This window comes from Hibiscus syriacus, unplaced genomic scaffold, assembly GCF_006381635.1.
Source record: "Hibiscus syriacus cultivar Baekdansim isolate YM2019G1 unplaced genomic scaffold, ASM638163v2 tig00117026_pilon, whole genome shotgun sequence".
NCBI classification, from domain to species: domain Eukaryota; kingdom Viridiplantae; phylum Streptophyta; class Magnoliopsida; order Malvales; family Malvaceae; genus Hibiscus; species Hibiscus syriacus.
The window spans coordinates 366,731-393,162 of record NW_024063529.1 but is presented as its reverse complement, the minus strand read 5'-3'; the positions used below and the strand labels follow the sequence as shown (position 1 = coordinate 393,162).

At 32.6% G+C, this 26,432-nt stretch overlaps 4 protein-coding genes and 1 pseudogene across 5 annotated transcripts; 1 reads left to right on the top strand and 4 right to left on the bottom strand.

The window, feature by feature from the left end:
* Nucleotides 1–135: 135 nt before the first annotated feature.
* Nucleotides 136–2,385, top strand: LOC120196059 (pentatricopeptide repeat-containing protein At1g80150, mitochondrial-like). The gene has a single exon (XM_039197953.1). The coding sequence runs from the start codon at nt 381–383 to the stop codon at nt 1,596–1,598; it is 1,218 nt and encodes a 405-aa protein (XP_039053884.1). The 5' UTR covers nt 136–380; the 3' UTR covers nt 1,599–2,385.
* Nucleotides 2,386–3,689: 1,304 nt separating this feature from the next.
* Nucleotides 3,690–7,165, bottom strand: LOC120196058 (probable polygalacturonase At1g80170). 2 transcript variants are annotated; one of them, XM_039197951.1, is made up of 9 exons: nt 6,833–7,165; nt 5,812–5,943; nt 5,536–5,706; nt 5,419–5,439; nt 5,100–5,307; nt 4,831–4,912; nt 4,644–4,752; nt 4,413–4,529; nt 3,690–4,200 (listed from the first exon to the last, which is right to left on the bottom strand). In XM_039197951.1, the coding sequence occupies exons 1-9, from the start codon at nt 7,067–7,069 to the stop codon at nt 3,916–3,918; spliced, it is 1,362 nt and encodes a 453-aa protein (XP_039053882.1). In that variant the 5' UTR covers nt 7,070–7,165; the 3' UTR covers nt 3,690–3,915. The 2 variants fall into 2 exon arrangements, with proteins under 2 accessions (XP_039053882.1, XP_039053883.1); XM_039197952.1 differs by lacking the exon at nt 5,419–5,439 and having other exon boundaries at nt 6,833–7,163.
* Nucleotides 7,166–8,891: 1,726 nt separating this feature from the next.
* Nucleotides 8,892–9,771, bottom strand: LOC120196081 (zinc finger Ran-binding domain-containing protein 2-like). The gene is made up of 2 exons (XM_039197965.1): nt 9,255–9,771; nt 8,892–8,923 (listed from the first exon to the last, which is right to left on the bottom strand). The coding sequence occupies exon 1, from the start codon at nt 9,724–9,726 to the stop codon at nt 9,286–9,288; it is 441 nt and encodes a 146-aa protein (XP_039053896.1). The 5' UTR covers nt 9,727–9,771; the 3' UTR covers nt 8,892–8,923; nt 9,255–9,285.
* Nucleotides 9,772–14,899: 5,128 nt separating this feature from the next.
* On the bottom strand, nt 14,900–18,421 carry LOC120196079 (annotated as a pseudogene).
* A 5,298-nt stretch (nt 18,422–23,719) lies between these two features.
* LOC120196029 (cytochrome c oxidase subunit 5b-1, mitochondrial-like) lies at nt 23,720–24,907 on the bottom strand. The gene is made up of 3 exons (XM_039197932.1): nt 24,552–24,907; nt 24,311–24,381; nt 23,720–23,944 (listed from the first exon to the last, which is right to left on the bottom strand). The coding sequence occupies exons 1-3, from the start codon at nt 24,703–24,705 to the stop codon at nt 23,720–23,722; spliced, it is 450 nt and encodes a 149-aa protein (XP_039053863.1). The 5' UTR covers nt 24,706–24,907.
* Nucleotides 24,908–26,432: the final 1,525 nt, after the last annotated feature.

Genomic DNA, 26,432 nt, shown 5'->3' with positions numbered 1-26,432 from the left:
TACTGGATTCAGATATTCTAACCAAACCTCCCCCCCCCCAAAGGCCCTAACCATAGGCAAAAACCTAAACCCCAAACCCTCAGCCGAGCTACCATAATCCGCAGAGAGAAATTTGAACTTTTTTTCAGTAAATTTATCTTCTCCGTTCTCTTCACTTTTGATTTAAAGGACTTTTTTTCTGGGTTTCTTTGATGTAATTTGCGCCTGTTAATCTGTGTGCTGTTTATTGCATTTGATTCTATTTTGAGGTCTGGGTTATCCTGCTTTTGAAGATTTGTTGCCTTGAAGAAACTATTTTTGGGTATATGGGTATTATTCTATTAGTTTCATGCCTATTGGATTCTTGGGATTCTTCAGTTCCATAGATTTGTGTCTTATGGATGAGAGGATATTGGAACATGTTATTTCTGCGATCGATTCGCAGGTTTTGTTCACGTACAGCTTTCTCAAATCAATCTCCAAAGGCTATTCCTTTACAAGAAACTGTTCTTTCGAAGCTTAAAACCGAGAGAGACCCCGATAAGTTATTCGATTTATTCAAGGCGAATGCCCACAATAGACTTGTTATTGAAAACAGGGTTGCTTTCGAAGATACGGTTTCTAGATTAGCCGGGGCTGGCCGCTTCGATCACATCGAGCATTTACTCGAGCACCAGAAAACCCTTCCGCAGGGTAGGCGAGAAGGCTTCGTGATGAGGATTATAATGTTGTATGGTAAAGCTGGAATGGTAAAGCCTGCTATCAATACTTTCCATGATATGCATTTGTATGGATGTAAGAGAACTGTTAAATCTTTCAATGCCGCTCTTAAGGTTTTGATTCAAACTCGTGATTTGGGAGCTATAGAGGCGTTTCTCGGTGATATTCCGTCGAAATTCCTTGTCGAACTGGATACATATACGGCTAATATAGTTATCAAGGCGTTTTGTGAAATGGATTTTCTTGATAGGGCATATTTGTTCATGGTTGAAATGGAAAAGTTGGGGATAAAACCAGATGTTATTACGTACACGACACTTATATCAGCATCCTATCAAAAGAACCGGTGTAAGATCGGCAACGCGTTGTGGAATCTTATGGTGTATAAGGGGTGCAGACCTAATCTTACAACTTTTAATGTTAGGGTCCAGTACTTGATTAATAGGAGACTAGCATGGCAAGCTAATGATGCGATGCGTTTGATGCAGAAAATCGGGATAGAGCCTGATGAGGTTACTTACAATTTGGTAATCAAAGGCTTTTGCCAGGCCGGTTATCTTGAAATGGCTAAAAGGGTATATTCGTCTCTAGAATGTCGTAGTAAGCATAGGCCGAATGTTAAGATTTACCAGACGATGATCCATTATTTGTGCAAAGGAGGGGAGTACAATTTGGCCTATACAAGGTGTATAGATTGCATGAGAAAGAGTTGGTTCCCGAACGTGGATACGATTCATTCACTTCTTCAAGGCCTTATGAGAAACGGGCAACTGTGCAAGGCTAAGATGATAATGAAATTGGTTAGGAGTCGGAAACCGCCGTTTTCCTCGACTCAATTAGATTCGTTGCTGTCAATTTTTCAAAGAAGTGATCGATTGAAACCCAACCAGTTTGATTAATGTTAAACACAGCCTAAAAGAAGCTGATCATTCTTTCACTTGATGCAGTTGTAGTTTTACAAAACTAATTGGAGGTTACGGTTCAGAATAACATCAAAGCAACAGCAGATCCCATTTTTTATTGAATTAATTTGGTGTTCCACCTCAGCTAGTCTGATATTAACGAGAATTCGAATGGAGAGCACAATTCAAATTCTTGTAAGTCATCATGAAACTATGATCTATCCTGATTTTTGTCGTTCATTCGACATGAAGCACCTTTGTTTTGCGACTTATTTTCCATGTTTTGCTATTGCAATTCCATTTTTCTCTCAGTGAAGCATGCATTCCAATAGGCATGAATTCTTTAATCTTCATGCATGCTTCAGATTTATGCCGGTATTAGGTTTCCAAGCCGTAATGAAGAATAGAATGGCCGTGTTTTTCGTCGTTTTGGGTTAATCAGCACTTATACTTGCTTAACATATCAGTATCACTCCACTAAAGAACAATTCAAGATTTAGTAACTAACATTCAACTATGTTTCTCTTTGAAGTTTATTGTGATACCAGTAGACACCTCGAAGTTCATTTTCATACAATCGGGAGGTGCACTGGATGATCATTTGAAATGATTAGAAGAATTCAAGGTCGGTTTCTTCCATTGACCCTCCTCTGGAACTGGTTTAGGTCTGAAATAATGTCATATTTGTGTAGAGATTTAGTGTTCTCATTGGTTCAAGCTATCTTTCCTTTTGCTTGTGAAGTGACATTGCTATGGTTCTTTTACCAATGGGGAACATAGTCGTTTAGTGGAGTTAATGTTACAAATGAATTATTATATTGTTTTAATTTATTTTTTTAATAGAAGATTATAGATATTTCATTTGGTTAATCTTGGTTCTGAAGTCGAGCAAAAGCGAGGAGGAAGATAAGTGGAGAGGATCATACTGAAAATTAAATCCGATTAAAGTTCTCAGAGAAACACCTAAATGTCCGAATCTTCCAACTTTGTTTCTTAATGCAGGTGATCAGCGATGACTTTTTTAGTTTCATGCCATTTATCCTAGATTTAGGAGTGTGAGTAAACCGAGCTTGAATGAATAGAGTTATGTTCAAGCTTAATTTTTTTTAAGTGTTCATATTCGGTTCGTGTTCGCTTATTTAGGATTTGTGATGATGTTCATTTAACGTTCGAGAACATAGCCCTTGATTTTTTTTAAAGTGTTCACAATTTGAACAAAACAAAGTTCATATTATGTTCAATTTAGTATCTATCTTCACTGATATTTAAAATGCAAAAAAAAGAAAATATAAAAGAAGAACCGAGTAAATGAATTGATAAATGAATTGATAAATGAATTGATAAACGAGTTAGTAAATGAGATTGTTTGTGAATATAAACGAGTCGATTGTTTTGCTCTCTTTCAGATCTGTTTCTGCATGAAATATACAATAAAATAAGTCCCAAATTACCATTTAAGAATAGGAATATAAAAGATTATTGGAATAAAAAATTGAACAAAAAACTCATTGATTGAATCGTTGCATTACTCGACACATTACGCAGTGTTGACGGATTCTGAGCAGCCGAGAGGCGACATCTTGATGTTGAGGTCACCAATTTGGAATGAGATGCCAGACATATCAAACTAGATGCTTCGGGCTCAAGCTAGCATTTTGCAGCTTGAGTGTGATCATTTGGACGAAACCCTCTTTGCAGATGAGATCATTCCGAGAACAGAACTGTTCGAAATTCAGACCTGCCTCTTGCTGAGGGGTTTCCAAAACGCAATTCACTCCAAGTATGCATAAGAAATGAAGGCTCAAGAGCTAGCCTGCTAGGCTAAAGATTTGTAATTTGTTTAAATCCTCTCATTTGAGTCGAAACCATTCCAAGACAATATTTCTCCAATTCTTTTTAATTGAAAGTATATCCATAGCAATATACATAAACAAAATTTCCATTCCAATCATTTTCATAATAGTAATATGCTAAATATTTCCTTTGCAAAGTGACTGAAAGTTCTCCACTAGTTTATCGAAGCATAACTTTCGTAAACAACATCAAATTCTCGAAACGATATACATATAATCTATGTGGCAATATACATATATATACACATAACAGCCCTAGTTTTGCAGCATAGTTGTCATATATTACTTGAAAGGGAGAAAGTGTATGACAACGTACCCATATAATTCTCAAACAATTTGGCAGCAGAAGTTTCGGGTAAGCTTGTTTTTCTGTTAGGTCCGTTGTGGAACCCTACAGCAATGTCGTACTGCTTCTGTCATGGCTGGCTCCAACATGATCGAAAGTAAGTATTACGATCATCTCAAAAGGAATCAACGGCCAGGCCGGAAATAACTTTCTGCTTAATGAAGCAGCCAGTGCATGTTAGGCACGGAGAGGGCTGCACTAGACCTGAACTCGATCCATAAGCTTCCCAACAGAAAGACTTAGTGACCCCCCCATTGTCCGACGAATCGAGTTGAATATCTTCCAAATATAATCCTTCACAAGGCAGCCTATCACTGCAGACAAATCTTATTGCTTCCTCGGTAGCTGAAGTTCCCTTAATGTGTACATAGGAGATGTTTTCCACTTTAACAGCCAATGTCTGCACTCCATCAAATTAATAGTCGACACAATTACCATTGCATTAATCTACGACATTAAACTCCGAGAACGATAGAAAGTGAGTTAATCCCGTATAGTTGTGAAAACATGAATAAAGAGAGAAGGAAAATGTACCCGTCATAAAGTTCGTTCTCTAGGCATAAAAAATAAGAAATTGTTTAGCAGGGTTCAAGCATTATAAACAACCGATACCTGGTTCGCACATGGCAGGTCTGAATCACAATAATATTGGTCAATAATGATCGGATATGCTACATTTTCCATCAATATATTCGTGAACTTCATATCCGAAGCGTAACCGTTACCTCCCTTGGAAAGATATATGAAAAAACAGGATTACCAAGAATGAATGACCTAGTTTTTAATTTCATTTTGCACACACATGAACAGAAGACAAAGACATTTATGAGAACTTGATGATACCTGCCATGTTTTGATCCGCACCCCATTCTCGGTGTTGGAAATCAAGGCTCTGTCGACAAGTATATTACGAACCTGTGACGAAGAGTTCGACTTTCCCAAGCTTCCGATGCTAATCGTAGCATGTCAAAGTTATTAAACCTACTCATGCTGACCCTAATCTTAACCGGTCGGGAAAAAATGATCTCACCTTATACCATGGCCAGGTCCACAAACAATGTTTCTGATTTGGACACGTGAAGTATTGCCAACTATCGAAACACAATCATCTCCTAAAAGGATATCCAGAAAGAATCAACATAAGAAACACCAGTGCATGTAATCATGAAAGGAAGATGTAAACTGTAAAGATATTACATTTTTAAGCATTTCGGACGAATTTTCCAACTATAATTTCGATGTCCATATGCACGAAAGTTGTGGAAAAGGAAAAAACGAAAAGATGGAAACAGAACCAACCTGTTCTTACAATGCTATTCTTGACTTCAACACCGCGGGATGAACTGATGTGAATTCCATCGGTATTGGGGCTAGTAGCGGGTGCTATCACCTTAAGATTGGATACCGTCACCCTTAAACAATTAGTAAACGCAACATGCATCTGTTGACTGTCGACCATCGTAATATCATGGACTTTCAGATCCTTGCATCTGTGGAATGTCAAAGCCTGCATTTCATGAAACCGATAAGGAGAACATAACCTTCCTTGAGGCCAGCAACTAAAGAAGAAAATACATGTAACTAACTATCATTTCCGAAACAACAACGCAGGACGTACTGTTGGAGCATGCCGACATGGCTGCAACAAAGAGGAAATTGAAGCTGCGTTAAAAACAACTCAAAGAAAAATCGCAGAACAAAATTAAATAGATACTGAAATTCGGAGCATTAGTACATTCTTTTTCTTTCTTTTGCAAGACCTAGCCCACCATTTCTGTCCCATCCCATTGATTGTGCCTCCCCCAGCGACACGGAGGTGTTTCACCTCATGAAAGTAGAGCCACTTGCGAGGATTCAGACCATCCCATACATGGGGGCTTTTCGGAGCAACAATCGTACCCGAAATCTATTTAAAGACAACTCCAAGCAGAAACCAGAAACGTCGATAAGTACTAGTATAAACAAAATAGAGGTACATCGGTTACAATTTTGAATCATCAACTTCTCTTACCATCAAAGTGATCTTTGATTTGCAAGGTCCACCAAGCTGAAAAGGATGAATCAGATAAGTATATCCAGCTGGTATTACAATCCTTATTCGACCTCGGAAAGAACATGCTACATTCCAGGCCTTCTCAAAAGCCTTGAAGCAGTAATACATCACTATATCAGCAAACAGTTTTATGTCTTAACAAATTGGTTACACTCAACATCAAAATGCAAACTTTACATGAAAAGCAGATGACTTTTCTTTTCTGAACTAAAATTTTGGGTTGTTACACCCCACTAAAGATCCTTCGCACACATCATCCTTGCGTCTCACAATCACCGGAGAACCCTAAAGTATCTTTGAATCTCCGGCACCTAGGGACCTCCAAAAGACGTAAAGGGCGTCTCCAGAGGAAGGATCTCGAAGATCTAAATCTTGAGACGCCACGACTTATTGACACGACCTTTAATAGACCCACGAGCCAAATCCATTGCCACCTGATCGTATTCGCTTAGTCTACGGATAACTATTATACCCTGTGACTGACACATACTGCAGACCACTATAAAATCTCTTAGACTAAGACCGAGAGGCATGCGACCACGATGAAATCACCTCACTTTAACTCTTTTCTGTTCTACTTCATTATAGAGACAGAATTCATCGACACCGGCCAACGGCTAATTCTTCACTGACTATAGCTCTCCACCCAAATCAGAAGAACGAACCGCCGATAGCAGTCACAATCCATTTGATCCCATCAACATTGGTAAGTAAACCCATAACCCTATAATACCATAAATTTCTCTAGATAAAGTAAACAAGCTGATCTGATTATCTAAATTCTCATGATTGGAGAATCTATGCATATTGCATGCAGTTCTAAACCAAATTGCAAAATATTAATAATTAAATTCAACTACACTATTAACCAATGAATGAACAGTATCCAAAAGAAAAAGAAAAACTCGGGAAGGGTTTTGAATTAAATCCATCTTCACCACTGAAACATTATCAAATTATTCCAAAAAGAAAAGGTTACCTTGGAGTCATTATGGTAACCATCTCCTTTAGCACCAAAATCAATGAGGGATAGAACCTTTTTAGCTATGGGTAAGATTTTTGGTGACCCAGATTGTGGGAGCTGTAAAAGTGAGTCAAGTTCAAAGCTTTCTGAATGTACTGCAACACTGGATCGCATTGACATGAAAATGCAAATGAAAACGATGCTGTTGCATGTAGAACATGAAGAACACAAGATAAATCCTGGGTTTTTCATGGTGTGACATCAAAACAAAGAAGAAGAAGAAAAGAAAGATGAGATGGTAACAGAGATTTGCTAAAAATGGTGTGGGGTTTTAAGAAGAATGCAGGAAGCTTCAAAACATGGGATGTTTCTGGTTTCTTTACTATTAAATAAAGATTCTCTCTCCTTTTTTTTTTTCTTTTTAATGAGAAAATTACACCTGTTCAAATGTCGGTATGATAACTCCGAATCCGAGTTGTTTGTTTTTTTAGATAAAGCACCTAGTAAGTCAGATTAACTCAGTTCTAATTACTGTTTAATAATTAAAAATAAATTAATATAAATTCAACTATACAAATTTTCATAAACTTTTTAGAATTAATTACAAAATAAGTGTTCAAACTATAATATTTTTATGAAATAGGTGTCTAGACTTTTTTGAATAATTCGAGTGCCTAACGTTATAAACATTGTCATTTTAAGAGTCCAAATCGTAATGACCGTTAAATTCTACTGTTAAGTGAAATGTGTCACTTTCTAATAATTTTAAAAATTTTATTTTAAATGAAAAATAAAATAAAATTATATATATTGAAAAGCCAAAAAAATAATTAAAAAACCTCAAAACTTTGAAAACTCCAATTTCAATCCTTAAACTCAAGTTGACCATCGTCGTTTGACGTCGATCGGACCTCCACCCTATGAAAATTCAAACCTGACCATAAATACCGCGTCTCCAACAAAGGAAACTGCACAATCACGCCCAAAATCGCATCTCTGGTGAACCCAAACCCCTAAATTTGTGACACCATGCGATCCAACAACGTGCACGACGACAATGGAGACGACGGTTGACCAGAGAGATGGTAAGGGCAACGTCGGCGATGGTACTTAACGGAATAATTTTTTATAAAAAATAAAATCACCAGAGCGTGACACATGTTACTTAACGGAATTTTTTGACGGTCGTTACGTCCCGGACACCTAAAATGGTAAAGTTTGTAACGTTTGACGCTTAAATGATTCAAAAAGTTTGGACATCTACTTGGAAAAACAATATAATTTGAGTACTTATTTTATAATTAAACCTATTTTTTTTAATAAAAGTTTTAGTAATAAGTAAATAGTTTATTGAAAATTATGAATGAAAGCATACTAATAAGAAAAGTCTATAACTTTTGTAAATTTTCAATTGTATTTTTAACATTTTTATTGAAAATTTCAATTTTAAAATTTAAATTTTTAAATAAGTTATTTTTATGGTCAATTGACCATCAATTAATCATTAATATTTTTGATGGCATGGTAGGACAATATTAAAAGTGTAATTGAAAAACAAACAGACATTGAGGATTTTTTACTGTTAAATTTCTTCACTCTTAATTTACAATTTATTTTATAGTATTATTTGTTTATAAAAATATTTTTATTTTAATTATTATAAAATATAAAAATATAAACTAAAAAATAAATTAAAAGAAGTATGAGATTATAAATAAAAAAATATAAATCATACTATAATAAAATACATTTTTTATTTTCAAATATCATTATATTATTAAAGTTACAAATTATTAGCATTTATTATTTTTAAACACATGTCTAAAACTAATAAATACAAGAGTTTTTTAATGTTGTAAATTGCTTACTTTATTTTTTTTATTGTTTTTAATTTCTGATCTCAAAGGAAAAAGATAGTACAGAAGAGATTCATCTTCTTTTAAGAAAAGGCAAAGCACCATTACAAAAATATAATAAATAAACTCTCTAAAAAGAACCATAAAAATTAGAAAAGCATAATCATCACCAATAAAAGGTTCTACAAAGTGACAAGGGACAGCTCTCATTTGCCACACCCCATGTCTCACTTAAATTGCCTTCAAACACCTGCAATTTCAAGTCTAATAAATAGTACTAATTAGAATTTTAATAAATAATAATATGATAAAATAAATAAATGATCATTACACTTCTAAATTTATAAAATGATTATTAAGCTTATCGAATTGTTATAAAACGATCATTACACATTATATTAAGGTTCATTTTTGTTATAGGCTGACAAGTTTAAAGACTATTTTGTAACTTTTTGAGAAGTTAGTGATCATTTTATAACTTCTAAAGTTTTAATAGTAAAAAAGTCATTTTAGTACAATTTAGTTATCATTTATATATTTTACCATAATAATAATTGAAGAATATGATAAACGAAATGTACCCAAAAATGGGTGGTACGTTTAGCATGTGTTTTAGTATGAAGTTCTATTGCTGAAGTCCCTTGGAGCACCGCATCTGAAACATTCCATTCGGCTAGCGAAATTATGTTCGTTGCAACCCGACCTTGTACACAACCAGTCGCCGGATTTCCAACCGGATTGATTTCCTCCGAATCCTCTCGACCGAGTCATATCAAAGTCGAAACCTCCGACGGCTGACTCGTCCTTGAACGTGCCACAATTGAAGCAAGTCGACCGGCTGGCGAAATTGTGAGTGCCGCAGTTTCCGGCGGTGCAGTACCAATCACCAGGTCGAACATCCGAGCCGGTAGCCGCAGCGGTAAACCCGAACGTCGATGCTCTGCGAGCACCAAATCCACCGGACCGGGATTCCCCACAACGTTGGCAGTTGTCCCTCCTTTGGAAGTTCAAGTGCTGGCATGACCTGCAGTTCCAATCTCCTGGTCTGCTCATGTTTTCTTACGAGAACACGAACACGATATCTCAGAAAAACAAAATATTGAATACTAAAAGTTATAAGATTACAAAGAAAACAAACGTAGTTTGGGCTAAAATCAAAATGATATAATCAGAGGGGTGAAGTTGAAGGAAAATGACTCAATGAGGGGCTCTTTATATACAACACTTTGCGAACAGGAAAAAGGAATATATGGAGGACTGTATACGTACTTTCTCGTGTTCTTCACATTTTGCCATGATAAACGAAATATTGAAATATAAAGGGAAATTCCGGCTATGATTCCAAAGAGCACAATTTTGAATTTTTTAACAAATGTTTCTGTTCTCGACTCTCTTTTTTTAATCTATATATCACCATTTTTAAAATCAAGCATCAAAATATCACTTATCATAAATTGTTTATCGAAATAAAATGTTTTTTTAGCCCTTCAGTTTCAATGATTCGTTCTGATTAATCTAGATCAATCTAGGTCACACACATAATTTTAGTGGGTGAGTCTAGCGGAGATTTTCTACATACACAAAGACTTATTGCATGTGGTGTGAGGGTTGGGGTCGTGGTGATCCTTCCCATTTGATTATCTTGTAATAGCTCTACTGTCTCTTTGGATTAATGTTATAATAGAATTATCAACAAAAAAAATCCAATCAAACGTATCTTGTATTAAAATGTCACATACGCAAAAGCACAATATAATCAATCACATGTTTCTTAAATTTTAGTGAAAATATGTTATTTTGATAATTAATTTCGAATATATTATTTAAATATTTCATTTTTAAAATGATGATAAACAAGTAAAGAGGCCTCAATTTCCTTTCCATGTAGAGACTAAGAGGGAGAAGGTAAGAGTCATTCAGAGATCTAACTTGTTGATATTGATCTAAACTTATTCAATAATTTTATCTCTAATTTTAATTTTATTCGAAATCTCTCTAATTCGACTCGATCCGATTTCAAATTTAATGATGTTTTGGCAGCCCGGCAAATGATGCAGCAGAAAAGCAAACGGGAGATCCTGTTACCCTATAAACACAACGAAGCTGATATAAAAGAAAATATGTTCAATCAAGTGCTGAAGCCATCGACATTACAAAAAAGTCTCTTTGACCATTTGCCTTTGGGACCCTCCTCCTTACGAGCCGGCATTTTCTCAAACAATATACTTTTTAAGATTTATATTTTTTTAAGAACGTTAAATAGATTATTAAGATTAACCGTGGGAAATAAGAAGATATTCCTTGAAAAAATAAGGAGATAATTTCACCCGTTTATTTTTATTCATCTAACGATCCTATAAAAATATAAAACTAACAATTCTACGCTATATGTAAGTGAATCATAACTCATTATGAGACATACTATATATGAGCAACATTGCTATTGCTTTTTTTTTTTACTTAAAAGACCCAATTTGGTAAAGCAACTCTCCATTAAATTTACAAAAAACCGAAACCATTCTTATTTTGCAGTGCATAACAATAAAGAGTGTTGCTTTATTCATTTGTAACATGCTCACTTTTTGTAACCGAGTTTTGGTCTAGAATTTATAAAATTAGGTGGCTTGATTTTATTAGTAAGAGATTAGTTAAGTATATTTATAATAAATAATAAATCTTATTAGTATCGTGGGAAAAGGTCAACTATATTAAATATGACTAGTTATTTATGTAAACATAATCTCACATTGAGTGCAAAAATGTTTCGAAAAGAGTTTAAACATAGCCTTGTTTCTTTTTCCTGAGTAGCAGAGCTTATTGTTCGTCGATTTGCAATCATAAAATATTTTTAATTACGATATATAACATTTTTTTTCTGGAAGAACAACATTAGTTGTGTTTTATTTCATTATTCAGGTGTACCATTATTGAAATATTGTATTAATCTAGTCGAGGGAAAGACAGTATCCACTTCTTTATTTAGAAATTTACCTATAAATCAATAGTTTATACCATATCACGATGAAATTATTTTATTTTTTTCTGATTTATTTTTATAATTATTAACGCTTTATTTTATAACAATCTTATAAAGGTGATATGAATACATGATGATGTTAAAATTTACATTAAATATTAAATATGGGTCGAGAGGGGTGGGTAGAACAGTCGTCATCTTAAAATTTAAAATTATCATATATTATAGATTTTTTCGATGTATTTTCTGTTTTAAATATATTTTAATCCATTGAAATTTTATAAATTCAAGTTTACCCCTCGATATAAAATCATGTGTCCGTATCTCTAATATCAATATATATGTATGATAGTATAAGTTAAGCAAGTAATTATGAATTGATGCATGGAGGAGGTAAGAAAAGGGAAGAGCAAAATGGAGAGTTTCAATAAAGATAAGTTTAGGTTTTATCATTTTGACCATCTTTTCCTCCCCCTGCTTTACTATCAATGAACGCCCTTTTTCTCATTAACGAATATACAATCCACCAACTTTATAATATAATAATAAAGTATTTTTCCTTAAAATGAAATTTCGATTGAAATAAATTCAGAATAGCAATTTAAATATTTTATCTTTCCTACTTAATTATTTAAAAAATAGAAAGAGAGAAAAAGAAGCAGTAAGAGTACGGAGTAGGAGTGGCAATCGGGTGGAAAAATATAAAAAACAGTGGAGATCTAAATCACCGGGATGGGGAATAACTAAAATTTTCACCCATAGGAATGAGGATAGGGAAAGTTTTATCCCCCAAAACTCAAATGGGGATGGAGACTGAGATTGTTATATCCGAACCGTTAGAATAACCGAACCATACCCTTGTGAATAATCGTAGAGATTCCTGAAAAAATATCCATAGAAATCCATGATATTTTACAAAATTTTAAAAATATATTATAATCATTTACCTATATACCTTTAATATATATTTTAATAAAGAATTATATATATGATAAGATTGTGAGATTACGTGTTACATCTCAAAGGAACTAAAATTGAAATTTAGATATTTTATCATTTAATATACATTGATTTGTTGAGATTGAAAATGATTAAAATTGTACATATATATTAAGTGTTAGATGAATATTGATGTTTGATATTTTCATATTATAGATAGAGACCAATTTGAGACAATTTGATATATCTTATAAGTTTTAGGTGTTTTATTAATTTAAAAAATATTTACTTATTTTTTGAGATGAGATTAACCGAAATCAATAAGGATATGTAGGAATAAGTATGAGAAAAAAAATCCCTAATACATATAATTTGAATGCACCAAAAAAAATTACATGCAAGTATTGAGAAGGGATTGAATAAGACAAAACTGTCCCCGCCCCGCCCCGCCCTTGCCGCACCTAAATCCTAATACGGATTGGGGAATAAATAAGAGGACTGATTTTATTCGCCTATAATATAATTTTTAAATAAATATTATTAGTTTACTAAATTTAATATTTAATTTAAAATTTTCATTAAAACTTTATACTAAAATTAAACTAATAAAATTTTGGATAAATAATGACCCAATTATTTCATTTTGACCATCATTTTTGAATTTTTGTCAATCAGGTCACCTAACTATTTAGATAGATTCAATCAGACCACTAGGCGTTAACATTTAACGGGAGTGTTGATGTGATAATTAATAAAATTGGTATAATTACATATTCGATCCTCAATATCTATATCTTTGGTCATAGTTTTAATTTAATTTAATAAAATTTAATCTTCAATTATATGGTGACACGTGTCACAACTAGATTGGAAGATATTTTATTAATTTTAAATATTTAATTTAATTTATTTTATGTCCATTTAGGTGATGACATGTGTTACCGCTTTTTTTAATACAAAACATTGTAAACAAATATTTTGCAACTTGGAAATTAATCCATTAGCTTTTTACAACACTTCCGTTAGATGTTAACGGTTAGTGGTCTGATTGGATGCGTTTAAATAGTTAGGTGACCTGATTGACTAGAATTCAAAATGGTGGTCAAAATGAAAAGGAGATATAATTGAGTGATCACTGATATAGTTTACCCTAAATTTTTTAAATACAAGGGAATAAATTTATTGATGTTTTCTGAATTAGGAACAAATCTATAAATTTATCCACCACATCACACCTTATAGTTGTAATTAAGTTTAATGTTAAACTATTACACACGTTTTTCTACAAGAACATTTTATTATGATATGTCATAATTTGTTTTATTAATTATATATAGAATTATACATCGTTAATATATCAAGTATGCACTTTAAGATAAATTCTAAGCGCGATATTTGATTAACTCTTTTTTTATATATAAAAGAAAAGAGCTGGATTAACAGTTAGAGGTTTTCCTTCTCACAGCAGCCTGGTCTAAGTTCAAGATGCTATACATGACTTTAGGAGGCTGATGGGAAACAGTCAGCCCTGCCTAATACTTCGATCAAGGTTGGCTATCTTGTCGGCAAGCTTGTTGGTCTCACGAGGGATATGGTGTATATTAGCATATCTCGATCAAGGTAGGTTATCTTTTCGGTATTTGATTAACTTAAGACTTACATTTACTTGCCTATAAAAGATAATAGATTACCAGATAAAAAAAAATATCGTTAATATCTTTCTATTTTTTATTTTCAATTATCAAACGATACAAAAACATATAAAATTTAGAATTTTTATACTATGTATTGGATTCTAACTCTGTATATATTAGTAATTTTTTTGTGTGAAAAATATGTCTTCATCTGATTCAAATATCATTCGAACCAGTGTCAAAGACGATCAACTTAAGGAGGAGGATTATGCTGACATCTCAGCTATTGGCGCATCAACACGGTCGATTTCTCAGTTGCATGCCAGCATTGTTTCCGTGTAGCCATCATCAGCTTGAGTTAGTCTGAGGCATCGGGAAAGTTATGCAAGGCATTGGGGAAGTGGTGAGCAAGGTTGTTCAACATACTAGTGACACTTCCAGTGTTTTCCGATTGGAGATGCTGGAGGAGAAAGGGAAGCAAGTTGATCAACAAATTGACCAACCATTAGCCTTTGTGCTATTTTGTAGTACTATATTATCAAGTTTTACATCTTGGGCTTAGCACAATGCACCGGAATTCGGCTGTCGTGCTGACAATGTTGAATCCTGGTGCATAGGACAACACATGAAGATGTCTTGAAACTCGAGTTGATATAGAAAGCTGATGATAGAAAACAAGATAGAAGCATATGCCATATCTTACTAAGTTCTTATATCTCATTAACTAATACTAAGATGCTCTGGAAATACAACAAACTAAGTTATTACAATCTTCAAGGCAGTTATAAGTGTTCAGGTTAAGAAGGCTAATTTCAACTGTACCATATACCCAACATGCCATTTTTTTCACTATCTGCTTGTTCGTATCCTCCATTGTTGTTGCTCGAACTAAGAGCCGATGCTTTTGCTACGTTCAACGGGATCCCTCGAGCCCGAGTCTCGCCGTAAGCCAATTGCAGACCTCGTCCATCTCTTTAGGTACTGTGTAATGGCCAATCCTGCAAACCAAATCAACCAAAAGAACTCAATATGTTTCAGGATTTCACTGTGTGAGATCTTAAAGGCCTAAATGATTACCCTTCATAGTTTTTGAAAGTGAGGTTCCAGAATCCTGCAATGTTCAATGAATGAGCACATTTTTCGCCGAATTTGTAGGGGACAACATCATCACCTGCAATAAGATTATAAGTTGATTTCGAATATAACATCTACCAGTTCATAGTTATGTCTGAATTGAACTCTAAAGCTATATGACAGAGCAGGACTTTCCATGTTACTCTATATTCATGTCCGACACTCGTGTTTGAGACAACCTCATGTTGGAACATATCGATGTATGACACTTAGGCCTGAGTCCAAGTAACATAGCTCAGTTTAAATAACTAGAGCCAAAAAAGACAGATTGGATAATTTCTGCTTCAGTTTCTTATGCTAATCTAGGGAATTTTCTGAAAAGAGACAAAATGATTACAGGTTCCATGGCTAAGCAAAATTGGCAACGATGTAGCACGCCTTGCAGCTTCATGTGATGCTTGTATTTTGTTCCTTAAGCCCCTGCAAAGCCAACAGCTTTTGATGAGTATTTTCTTCGAACTCAAGATTCAAATCACTATATCATGAATTCATGATGATTTCCATAAAAATAATCTCTATGAAACATGGAAGGGAATGGTCTGACACATTCGAACATAGGTACCCTCACGGTAACGAATTGAACATACCGATGCAGGAAACATATTCATATCTGACACTGACACTTGAGTCCGAGTAACATAAGATGCCGTACCTTGAGCCGGGAAGCCATCCACTTAGCCCAACAACAGCCCTAAGGTTGATAGGGTATGGGTTGCCATTTCCATACCTTCCTAGAGCACAAGCTGTTGCAGAGTAGAGGGCCATTGCAGCACCCGTACTAAAGCCTCCAATACCAACCTTGACTATCAAAACGAAACAGACACCAGTTCAAAACATATACATATACATATACATATACATATACATATACATATACATATACATATACATATACATATACATATACATATACATATACATATACATATACATATACATATACATATACATACATATACATATACATATACATACATATACATATACATATACATATACATATACATATACATATACATATACATATACATATACATATACATATACATAACATATACATATACATATACATATACATATACATATACATATACATATACATATACATATACATATACATATACATATACATATACATATACATATACATATACATATACATATACATATACATATACATATACATATACATATACATATACATATACATATACATATACATATACATATACATATACATATACATACATATACATATACATATACATATACATATACATATACATATACATATACATATACATATACATATACATATACATATACATATACATATACATATACATATACATATAGAGAATGACTTAGTTATTTTAGAATACCATTAGTGGCTCAGTTGACAAAAAGTTTGCATATGTGCTGCTGAAGCATCTAAACCTTCCCAATCATCTGGACCGTCTTCCGATAGCTCACCGGCATCAAACCCTGATGCCAAGCAAATTCAAATGATTACATCTTAACAAACTATATGATAGAGCCTACACTGCCCCGACTTTCATTTTTCTCGAAGTATTCGTGTCTATCACATTACACATGTGTCTAACATATGACTATGAAGATATGATCTCCAAGTACATGGAAAAAACGTAAAAAAAACGACCATATACTTGTCAGACACATACTTGTATCGGAATAAGAATAAGATAAGATTAAACCAAAAAAATTTCTTACATGCAGTGCAAGGAAATCCCCCAAGTAAAGCCACAGGACGAGTTGGAGCAGTTGGACAAATCCATTTTATCTGAAGCACATAATAGAAATAGAGATTTGAACTAATGGAAGATGAACCAATATAATTTGTTCAAAGTAATGTATGAAGACATCCATACATTTGGAAGAGGAAGACTTTCCAAGAGCTGTGACCAACTGCAACAAAATACGAATAAACGAACGAATTTAGATTTCGAGTGTCGAATACGAGTATATGTCTTTCAAGTTTTTCGAATATATATTTAGAAAATCATATCTGATATCCATATTTGAATATGCATCGATCACTTTACCTTGAATCTAAGTTTGTCCTTTCTCAAAAGCTAAATAATCTTTGTTTTTTTCTTCTCAAATTGGCATGAAAAAAACCCAGTTAAAATGTGGTCCATTATCTTTGAACATGGAATATACTCCTTTTTTGACATTTAAACCTTCCAAATTGAGCTTAATAACACATGAGACAAAAAGAAGGAATTTATATTTATTCATTGTATATTATCTCACACTTCAAGTGCTTTCTCCATATAACTTATTCCAATCACAGTAAATTCAATAGAAAACAATTCAACGATCACTTCAGAAAATTTTAAATTCTTATATAATTTAATTAATTTCTTTATATTTTCACCCAATAACATGCTTTCCCTCCTAAAAAATTCTACATATGTCACTGACTCAAACAGTAAAAGGAACCCAATAATATGATGTTCACCAACAGAAAACAATTGAGGCAATATAACAAAAACCTAGCATGCAATACAAGAGAAATACCTTGAGCCATTGTCGCCAAGGCCATGAAGCCACACAATAGTCGCCTGGTGTTTCCCTTTTGGTCTAACAACATAAGTCCTTCCAAATTCAAGTGTCCTTCTAGAAGTTCTACTACCTACAAAATCATAAACAAAAAACCATTACTAGAAATCTTATATATGAATGTCAAACATTGAAAATTCAATAACTTGAAATAAGTGGCTTCAATGGTAACGGAAAGTATTGTTCTCTCTAAAGGTTTCGAATTCGAGCAGCTACGTCAAGGTGTGTGTGTGCATTATCAATAGGCTAAAAAACATATGAATATATATTATCTTATAATCACGACTATTAAAAAAACTAGAAAGCTACTAACCGGAACCCATGGTGTAATGTGAATAGCTCATGATTTTGTAAAAGGACTGAGAAGAGGTGGTACAATGAAAAAAACCCAGAGGGGTGTTGCCTATTTATAAGCAAATAGGGTGGTGTGATAATGGAATAAAGAAACAGGTACAACTGGCTACAACATTGAGCCTAAATTGCCTAGAAAACTCAAAAAGGACACAAGGGCATCCTTGAAAATGAAGGGGCTAAAAGACAATTACAAATGCATATATATATATATATATTCATCCCTTCATAGAGATTTGCAACAATATAGAGAGAATCTATGCCTTGTAGGCTGTGGCAAAAAAAAATTAAAATAAAATAAAGCAAACCCTCCTCAAACAGAATATTACTGAAAACAAGAAAAAGAACAAACTAAATTTGAAAAAATAATAATATCTTTTATCTGAATCATTTGTTTATGAATTCTTTCATGATTTAATTGATACCCATTATGCAGAAAAGAAGCATAGATGTTTCAACTCTTATACACCCTTACACATTTTTGGTTTAATGGAAATATACTGAATAGTCCCATTGAAAAAAAACCCTACCTTTCTTCAATAAACCTCAACATACATACATAATTTACATATTTTCTCCATTTCTGATATTTTTTATAAGCTTATAAAGAATATCAACCTGGGTTTTAGAGAAAAGCATGTGGCCTTTTTTTCCTCTTTTCTTTTGTCTGTTTGCCACTATTATAGTTGGTTGCTCAAATGCTCAGTTCCACCATGATAAAGCTTTGTTAGTTTATTTTCATGGGGGACACCATAAGTGTTCAAGCACATAGTAATTAAGTCCTCCATTTCTTCAAGGCTATTATCATTGCTTGAAAGTGTTGCTCCATAGTACGTCTCTACAAAATTCAATCCGAATTAGTCGACAAATAGATCTGAACTACTATTTGGTATTGCAGAGTTGCAGAATTACACCGCAGCTTTTGTTATCATCTTCATGCTGTCATTCATATGCGGCCTACTGGGTTCTAGCTGTATAGTGTTCAAATAATTAAAAATATTCTTTGAACTCTTAAATATATTGGACATCATCTCCAGATTTAGGTGTACACAGTAAAACTGGTTGACTTATGAGAGAAAACAAAACTAGTGCTGATATGGCAGCCCATGATTGGTTGATATGTTGAATGGTGGCATCTGTTACCTCATAGGTCAACTTGCCAGTACTGTTTTTTTCTGTTCTTTATGGGAGAAAAAAAATTGAAACTTTTTCATTTGTCAACTCTTCCTTTGTATCACAACTCTCATTTGGGCCAGAATCTATCTATATATATCAATGTCCTTTTAAGGAGACTGATAATTAATTTGATTTCTCTTAAATCGATTTTAAAATTCGAGTTTTATGAAAGTAAACGATAATATTGCAGGAACTTTATTCTTGTTTAAAATTTTAATTTGATTCTACTTTAAATATAATCGAAATTTTTTGGATTGTGGGTTAGAATTATATTTAAATGAGTTTAGTTGCTTGATTCTTGAGTTAAAAATATAACTGAATGACAACATATGCTGCATGCACTACCCATGAGTGTGGCCTAATTGATTAATGATATAATACAATGCAGCAGGCAATATAAAACTATATAAAATACTAGTTGATTTGATGTTGAAAAGTTGGAATCTTCAAAATAAATTACTAAAAATAAAAGAATAATTGCAGCTAATTCATCTGCAAAGCTGGCTCCCAAAATACAGTGAAAGTGAAATCTTTTATGGATTCTTAGGTAAAATCCCAAGTGCTTTTACGTCACACGATATGTCTAACTATACACTAAATTTTAGGGCATTGTTTGCTTCAATCTATTAATTATCATAATGTTAAGGATATGCTTGGTTTGTGATATCTAAGATCACGAGATATACTACAAGATTATGACATAAAATTATTATATTTTATTTGTGCATTTCATTGGCATCATAAACTCACAATACCAACAAAGTCAAAATTTTAATATTTAAAGTGAAATCTCAATATCAATTCTTCCCTAGATCATATATTATGCGTGTAATATGAAATTTTAGATTATTTTATCTAGTGTCGGATTGATTAAGGGCTGAGAGTGAGCATGTGTCCACTTGAAATTTGAATTTTTCTTGAATTAGTCATTTATTTTATTGATAGTATTCACAATAAAATTTTATTGTATACATCTTGAAATTTAAATTTTCTTCTATTAGTGACTTATTTTATTGATGGTGTCTGCACTGAAATTTTATTTATGTCTACCTCATTCAAAAAATTCATATTGTTAACATATATGTAATGTGCTCATCCTAAAAAATATTTCTAGATCCGCTATTGATTTTATCTTTCAAATTTTAGTTTTAATCAATTTCGTTTATTTTTTTCCTAACCAAAGTTGTGTCAAATAATAACTTTGACAATATTATTATTTATATATTTAATTTTAGGATGACATAATAATTTATTAAATCTGTTATTTGAAATTATTTTTGTAATTTTAAAGAAATTTTATTAAAAAAATAATTTAATAGAATATAATTCTAAATAATTTTATAGTCTCTCTTTCATGAACGAATATAAGGTTTTATGTAAGAAGATTCGAATTTAGTAAGTTATATTAAAATTTAGGATACAAAATTACAAAATTTCATAGATGTAAAATTAGATCACTAATAAAAAAATGAAAGAACATCTAAATTGTATAGGTATATCATTTTGGCCGCTATTTTTGTTTTTGGAGCATTTTTGTCTCAAACGTTTTATCTCAGGGTAAAAAAGCTTCTAATGCTTGACTGAATAGTCTTTATTCTTTTTTTAGAATATTTTAACTCCCGACGTTTCATTTTAGGATAAAAACTTATATTTTAGAGTGTTAATCATTTGTTAACTAATAGTTTCCATCAATATATTAATCTTTGTCCCAACATAAAACATTAGAGAGGGGAAAATGTTTTAAAAAAGGACTAAAATAATCATTTTAATAAATGTTGAAAGTTAATTTTAACTATATAATATTTTAAATTTTCAAAGATACATCTCCTTGATTGTTCTCTGTTCTCGATGGATGAGTCGTATAATATTATATGATAGACATAAAAGCATGGTAAGAAAATGAAGGTGTATCATACATTGACAAGACGTTTCGTTGAAAACCATGCAGGGAATAGGTATATAGGGGAATTCCCTTTATCTTGTAATGTTTCGTTGAAAACCATGCAGGGAATAGGTATATAGGGGAATAGTGAAAAAAGATAAACTAATGAGTGAATGTGGGTTAAAGAGACTTACGTATATTATATATTTATAAAAACACACAAGTGGAGATGCTCGTTTTGTTACGTTGGTTCTGGAAAAATAGCATTCATTCAAAGTTTAACTTATTGGGGAAAAATAAAATAAAATTACTAAGGAAATTATGATTTATTTATTGCTATGAACCTATCGTTTCTCCTTCTAAATAAAATCATAATCAATGTGAAAGTATTTGTATTCATTACAGATTTCGTTGGACATATGAGATGAAGCTTTCATGTATGATAAATTATTTAGGTAGGGTTATTGTGTTTGTATAATTATATATAGAGAAAGTATTTTAGAGTTTGATGTACACTCATATGATTATCTTGTAATTTATCACTTATTACAGTGATTACTTCTCTTCTATATGTGTGTCTTTTAGAATTTTTCATGTAAATTAGTGTGTTTTTGTCTTTCTTTCTTATTGTTTTATGATCGTTTACTCGTCCTTGTGTGTAAGGGTGAAGTCGTATAAAGAGGGGAGTGATTGTCCTAAGAACATATAAAAATGTTAATTTATGGAGCTAAAATCTTAAAAAAATTGTAAAATTCCTTTGAAGAGGACAGCGGCAAACTATTTTTGGAGTGATGTCAATGTTCGTTTGAAGTAGTGTACAAAAATATAACTAAAACACGACGTTAAATATGATTTTAAAACAAAAAATTGTTGAATGATCAAAATAGAACAAAAATGATAGTTGGGGTACTAAATGTGTACTTTAACCATTTTTAGATTAAGCCTATTGTGTGTGTACATAGGGTTGAAAAATACGTTGCTATGCGGGTATAGGATAGGAGAGGAATGGTAGCTAGGGTTTGGTTTTGTCTTTACTCCGAACATCTTTTTATTTTCTTACAAATGGGGATATAGTCTAATGAGTGAATGTAGGTTAAAGATCAGTGACTGAAGAGACACAACTAACATGTTGTGTTCGAATATTATATCCTTACAGAACATATCACACATTTTCTGATTTTCTTTGAATCTTTTGATGGACGGGTGAAGTTCCCTCCTAAATGCAATAAAAACTTGTCTTTTCAACTGAATTATTGCTTAGAATATTTGTTTTTAAGAGAATTTTCTGCTCCTCCAAGCAGTATATAAATGCTGTTTTTTTGGGGGGAGGGGTTGGGGGAATGGAAAACTGAAGAAATATGTTTGGCTAAAGATTTTGAAGTTTTTTTTTTTGCAAAATGAATATAAAATAATAAAATATTGTTTTCATTATTTTGATTAAAAGTATTTATTAAATTGAAAAATATTGAGAAGGATTCAAAAATGTAAACGCATTTTTTAATAATATTCTATATAATCATATATAATCACATTAATTTGAGAGGATTATAAGGTAATATTTATTCAAAAATTTTATAATCTATCGACGATGCACATACATCCTACAGACAACATTACATGGACCTGAATCTTCTAGGGAGAATTCGCTTTTACCACAGAAGTGAGTATAAGTCCTTTTACATAATCGTATTAATATTGATACCGACCACTCAAGGTATAAATGGCATGCACTTAATGGATAATAAGTTGTATTAGGTAACATATAACATCATAATCACATGAAAACATATATCCATTTTCTGCACCAACAAATTGACATTATATCAGGTTCGGGACACCATCCACGGATTTTGTGAATTAGAGTCCAAAGATCTGATACCAAATATTGCCCGAAAGCTTTGTGAAAATTTGGTATAAAATTGGACAAAAGCATCTACCGACAAATTAACTAACAAAGGAAGTTCCCAATTGATAAAATGCCATTGAAAATACTAAAAAACAATATCCCAAACAAAGCACACTTGAAAAATGATCTAATAAAAATTATTTGCATCCAAAATGGTTTAGGAATAATTTTTTCTACACCTGAAGTGACCTTAAATTGCAGAGTAATTTTCATTTATATCACAAACCTTTAATTTAACCGAGCTACATCATTCAACTTTTAATACTAAAAAAATTAAATCACCATCGAATAATTCTAAATAAACCGAACCTTAAAACAGCTTGAAAAATTTAAAACCCAGAATAACGGCATGTTTTCATGCTTGTAAATAGATAAAGTTTTATATACCAGAAAATTAAATTTGATGTAAGAAACATACCGTCTATTTACATACAAACAGAATTATTTAGAATTATTCGATGTACTTAAAGCCATGCAGAAATCACATACAAACAGAAAAAAGGGGCAAATTTTAAGCAAATAGATAAAGTCGGAAACCGTCTATCCTTGCTTGTATATAAGACGACGCACACACGGTCCAATATGAATTCCTCAATTTCAATACACCATGAAAGACATTTGCAACCCATACTAACCTTTGTCCCAAAAGGGCCAACAGGGTTGTTTACATCTTCAAGATTTTTCTTTCCCTAAAGCAAAACAAAAGGAAAAAAAATCAGAATGAGGAAGCCCTGGCCATAAACCCGGAGACCAGTAAATTAAATGTAGCCATAATGCTCATAACAATATAGCAGATAACTGAAGTCTTTTTCTGAGCCAACCAAACTGGTTGACTTTTGATTCCATTATGCTCAGATATCACCAAAGCTGGTAGTTCAGTCCGTTGCAATATCGATAACAACGGTTAAGCCGGTTGTTGATTTTTCACAACCAAACCCCTAAATATAACTGACAACAGAAAATTTTCAATCCTAGAAATCAAATGTAACATCACAAGAAAGTTCTCGTGTTTTAAGGATCAAACATCGACAGCAAAAGAGGTAAAAGAAATTCACCTCAAGCTCCTCGCGCTCATGACCGGTGGCGATGGGCATTACATCCTCAACCTTCTTCACAACACTTTCATCTACACAACCAAAAAAAACGAAAAAAGTGGAAACCGGATACGCCGAGGAGAACATTCTTTTCTAATTTCGAATAAAAAATCTAAAATATTCAAAAAGACTATCAAAGGAACGCAAAAGCTTGAAATCAAAACGATTCGTTTAACGATGGATTGACGGAAATCAGAGTTACCTGACGCAGCGGAGAAGTGGCGAGTGAGGAGATAAACGGAAGGCGGGGACGATGAAACGTTGGATTTGGATGAAAACGGCGCCGTTCTAGGAGCCGATCGGCGTGGAGCAGTTGCTAGGGGTTTAAGCTGTGAAGTCAACAGCCTTCTCCACATTTTTCTGGAAAATCAAACAAAAAAAAACTATCTTTTTTCACTCTGTGTTTCCTTTGCAGTGCAAATGGGAAGGGACTGTAGCCGGCGATGTGGTTAAACGGGAAATGTATCTTTTGGGTCAGTTCCGCACGCGCGCAAAATTTGTTACACGTGCGAACTTTGTGGGGGGAATTTTGGGGTTTTTACGGAGCGGTTCAATTGGAGAACTTGCCATGGTAGAGGAAACGCTCGACTCTCACTGGGTGTATGGACTTTAGAAACTTTTTTGTGTAAAATTATGATTTTGATCCTCCTACTTCTTTCAAATCTAATATTTAAACTTTGTAATTTAATTTAGTATTATTTAGTCTCTATTTTTTTCAATATAAATAATCAATCTAAATAATTAACAATATAGGTGGAAAAATAGAATTGTTTATTTAAACATTTACGGATATTTAATATGTGCTAGTAAATTGAAATATTAAAATTACTATCCACTACAAATTCGATGTAGATACAAATAAACATATTCATATGTCAATTTTTTAAGTTATGATTTTGAATTACAAAAGTAAAGGAGATTTGTATATTGGTCATCTAACTTTTAGCGAGTTTAGATATTTGATGTGTTTAAATTTTTAGATTCAATTTTTTACGGATTCAAATATAAGATAAATAATAATATTTAATTTAGAATAATTTATGAATAAAAAAATAATTTAATTTTTTAGACAAATTTTTTATTTTATATATTTGAAAATTTATTTAAATTTAACTTGATATCATTTATAATTATCAATGTTAATTATTCTGATTAGAATAAATGAAAAAGAATAATCGTTATTGACTTATCGTATTAACATAAGTTTTTCTAGGTTAGAAGGTGGGCTTCTGTTTTCATGAGGAAGAGGAGAGAGGTGGAGGTGTTTCAGATTTTTTTTTTTTTAAGTTTTGGCTGAAATTTTTTATAATAATTATTTAATATTAATATCAGACATAAAGTCATGTTAATTCTTCGTAGATTGATAAATTTAGTAGATATAATCATTTCACAATCAATTTTAATTTTGATAAATCATGGGAGATTATTCAAAAATCATGTTAATGTCAAAGAATCTTGACTTTTATATTTTTTTAAAAGAATGATTTCGTATGATTTTATTGTATATTCATACAAAAACGAAAAACATCAATTATGAACATCATTAAAAAAAAACTCTAATCCTAAATAGAGAAAAAAAATATACCATAATAATATCAAAAACACTAATCGACATTCTAACGGACCAAAACACGATACAACCCCATACAAACCACCACCTCAAGATCCATGCGATTGCACCAGGAAAAACAAAGATAAAGATGAAGGCTCCACAGCTTGATGGCTTAAATGCAATCATTTGCTGCATTGAAAATGCTATGCCAACACCCAACATTGAAAATGCACACCGCTGCAACATAGAGAAACAAACCACCCCTTCCAGAATCACTAAGTCGGCCTGGGAACAAACACTTAACTAAACTCACCAATCACCATACGAAACAAGCATGTAATCAATACCCACAACCAGACGGTAAAACCCAATTGGAAAACCGACCACGATTCAAAAATAAATATCAGTCTTTGGCCAATTCCTCATCCCAAAAAAACACCAGCACACAACAGACTTCTGTATTACGCCAACGAGACCTCAATTGCATGAGCAATACCTTGACAGACATGAACTGCATCCGACTGAAAGCAA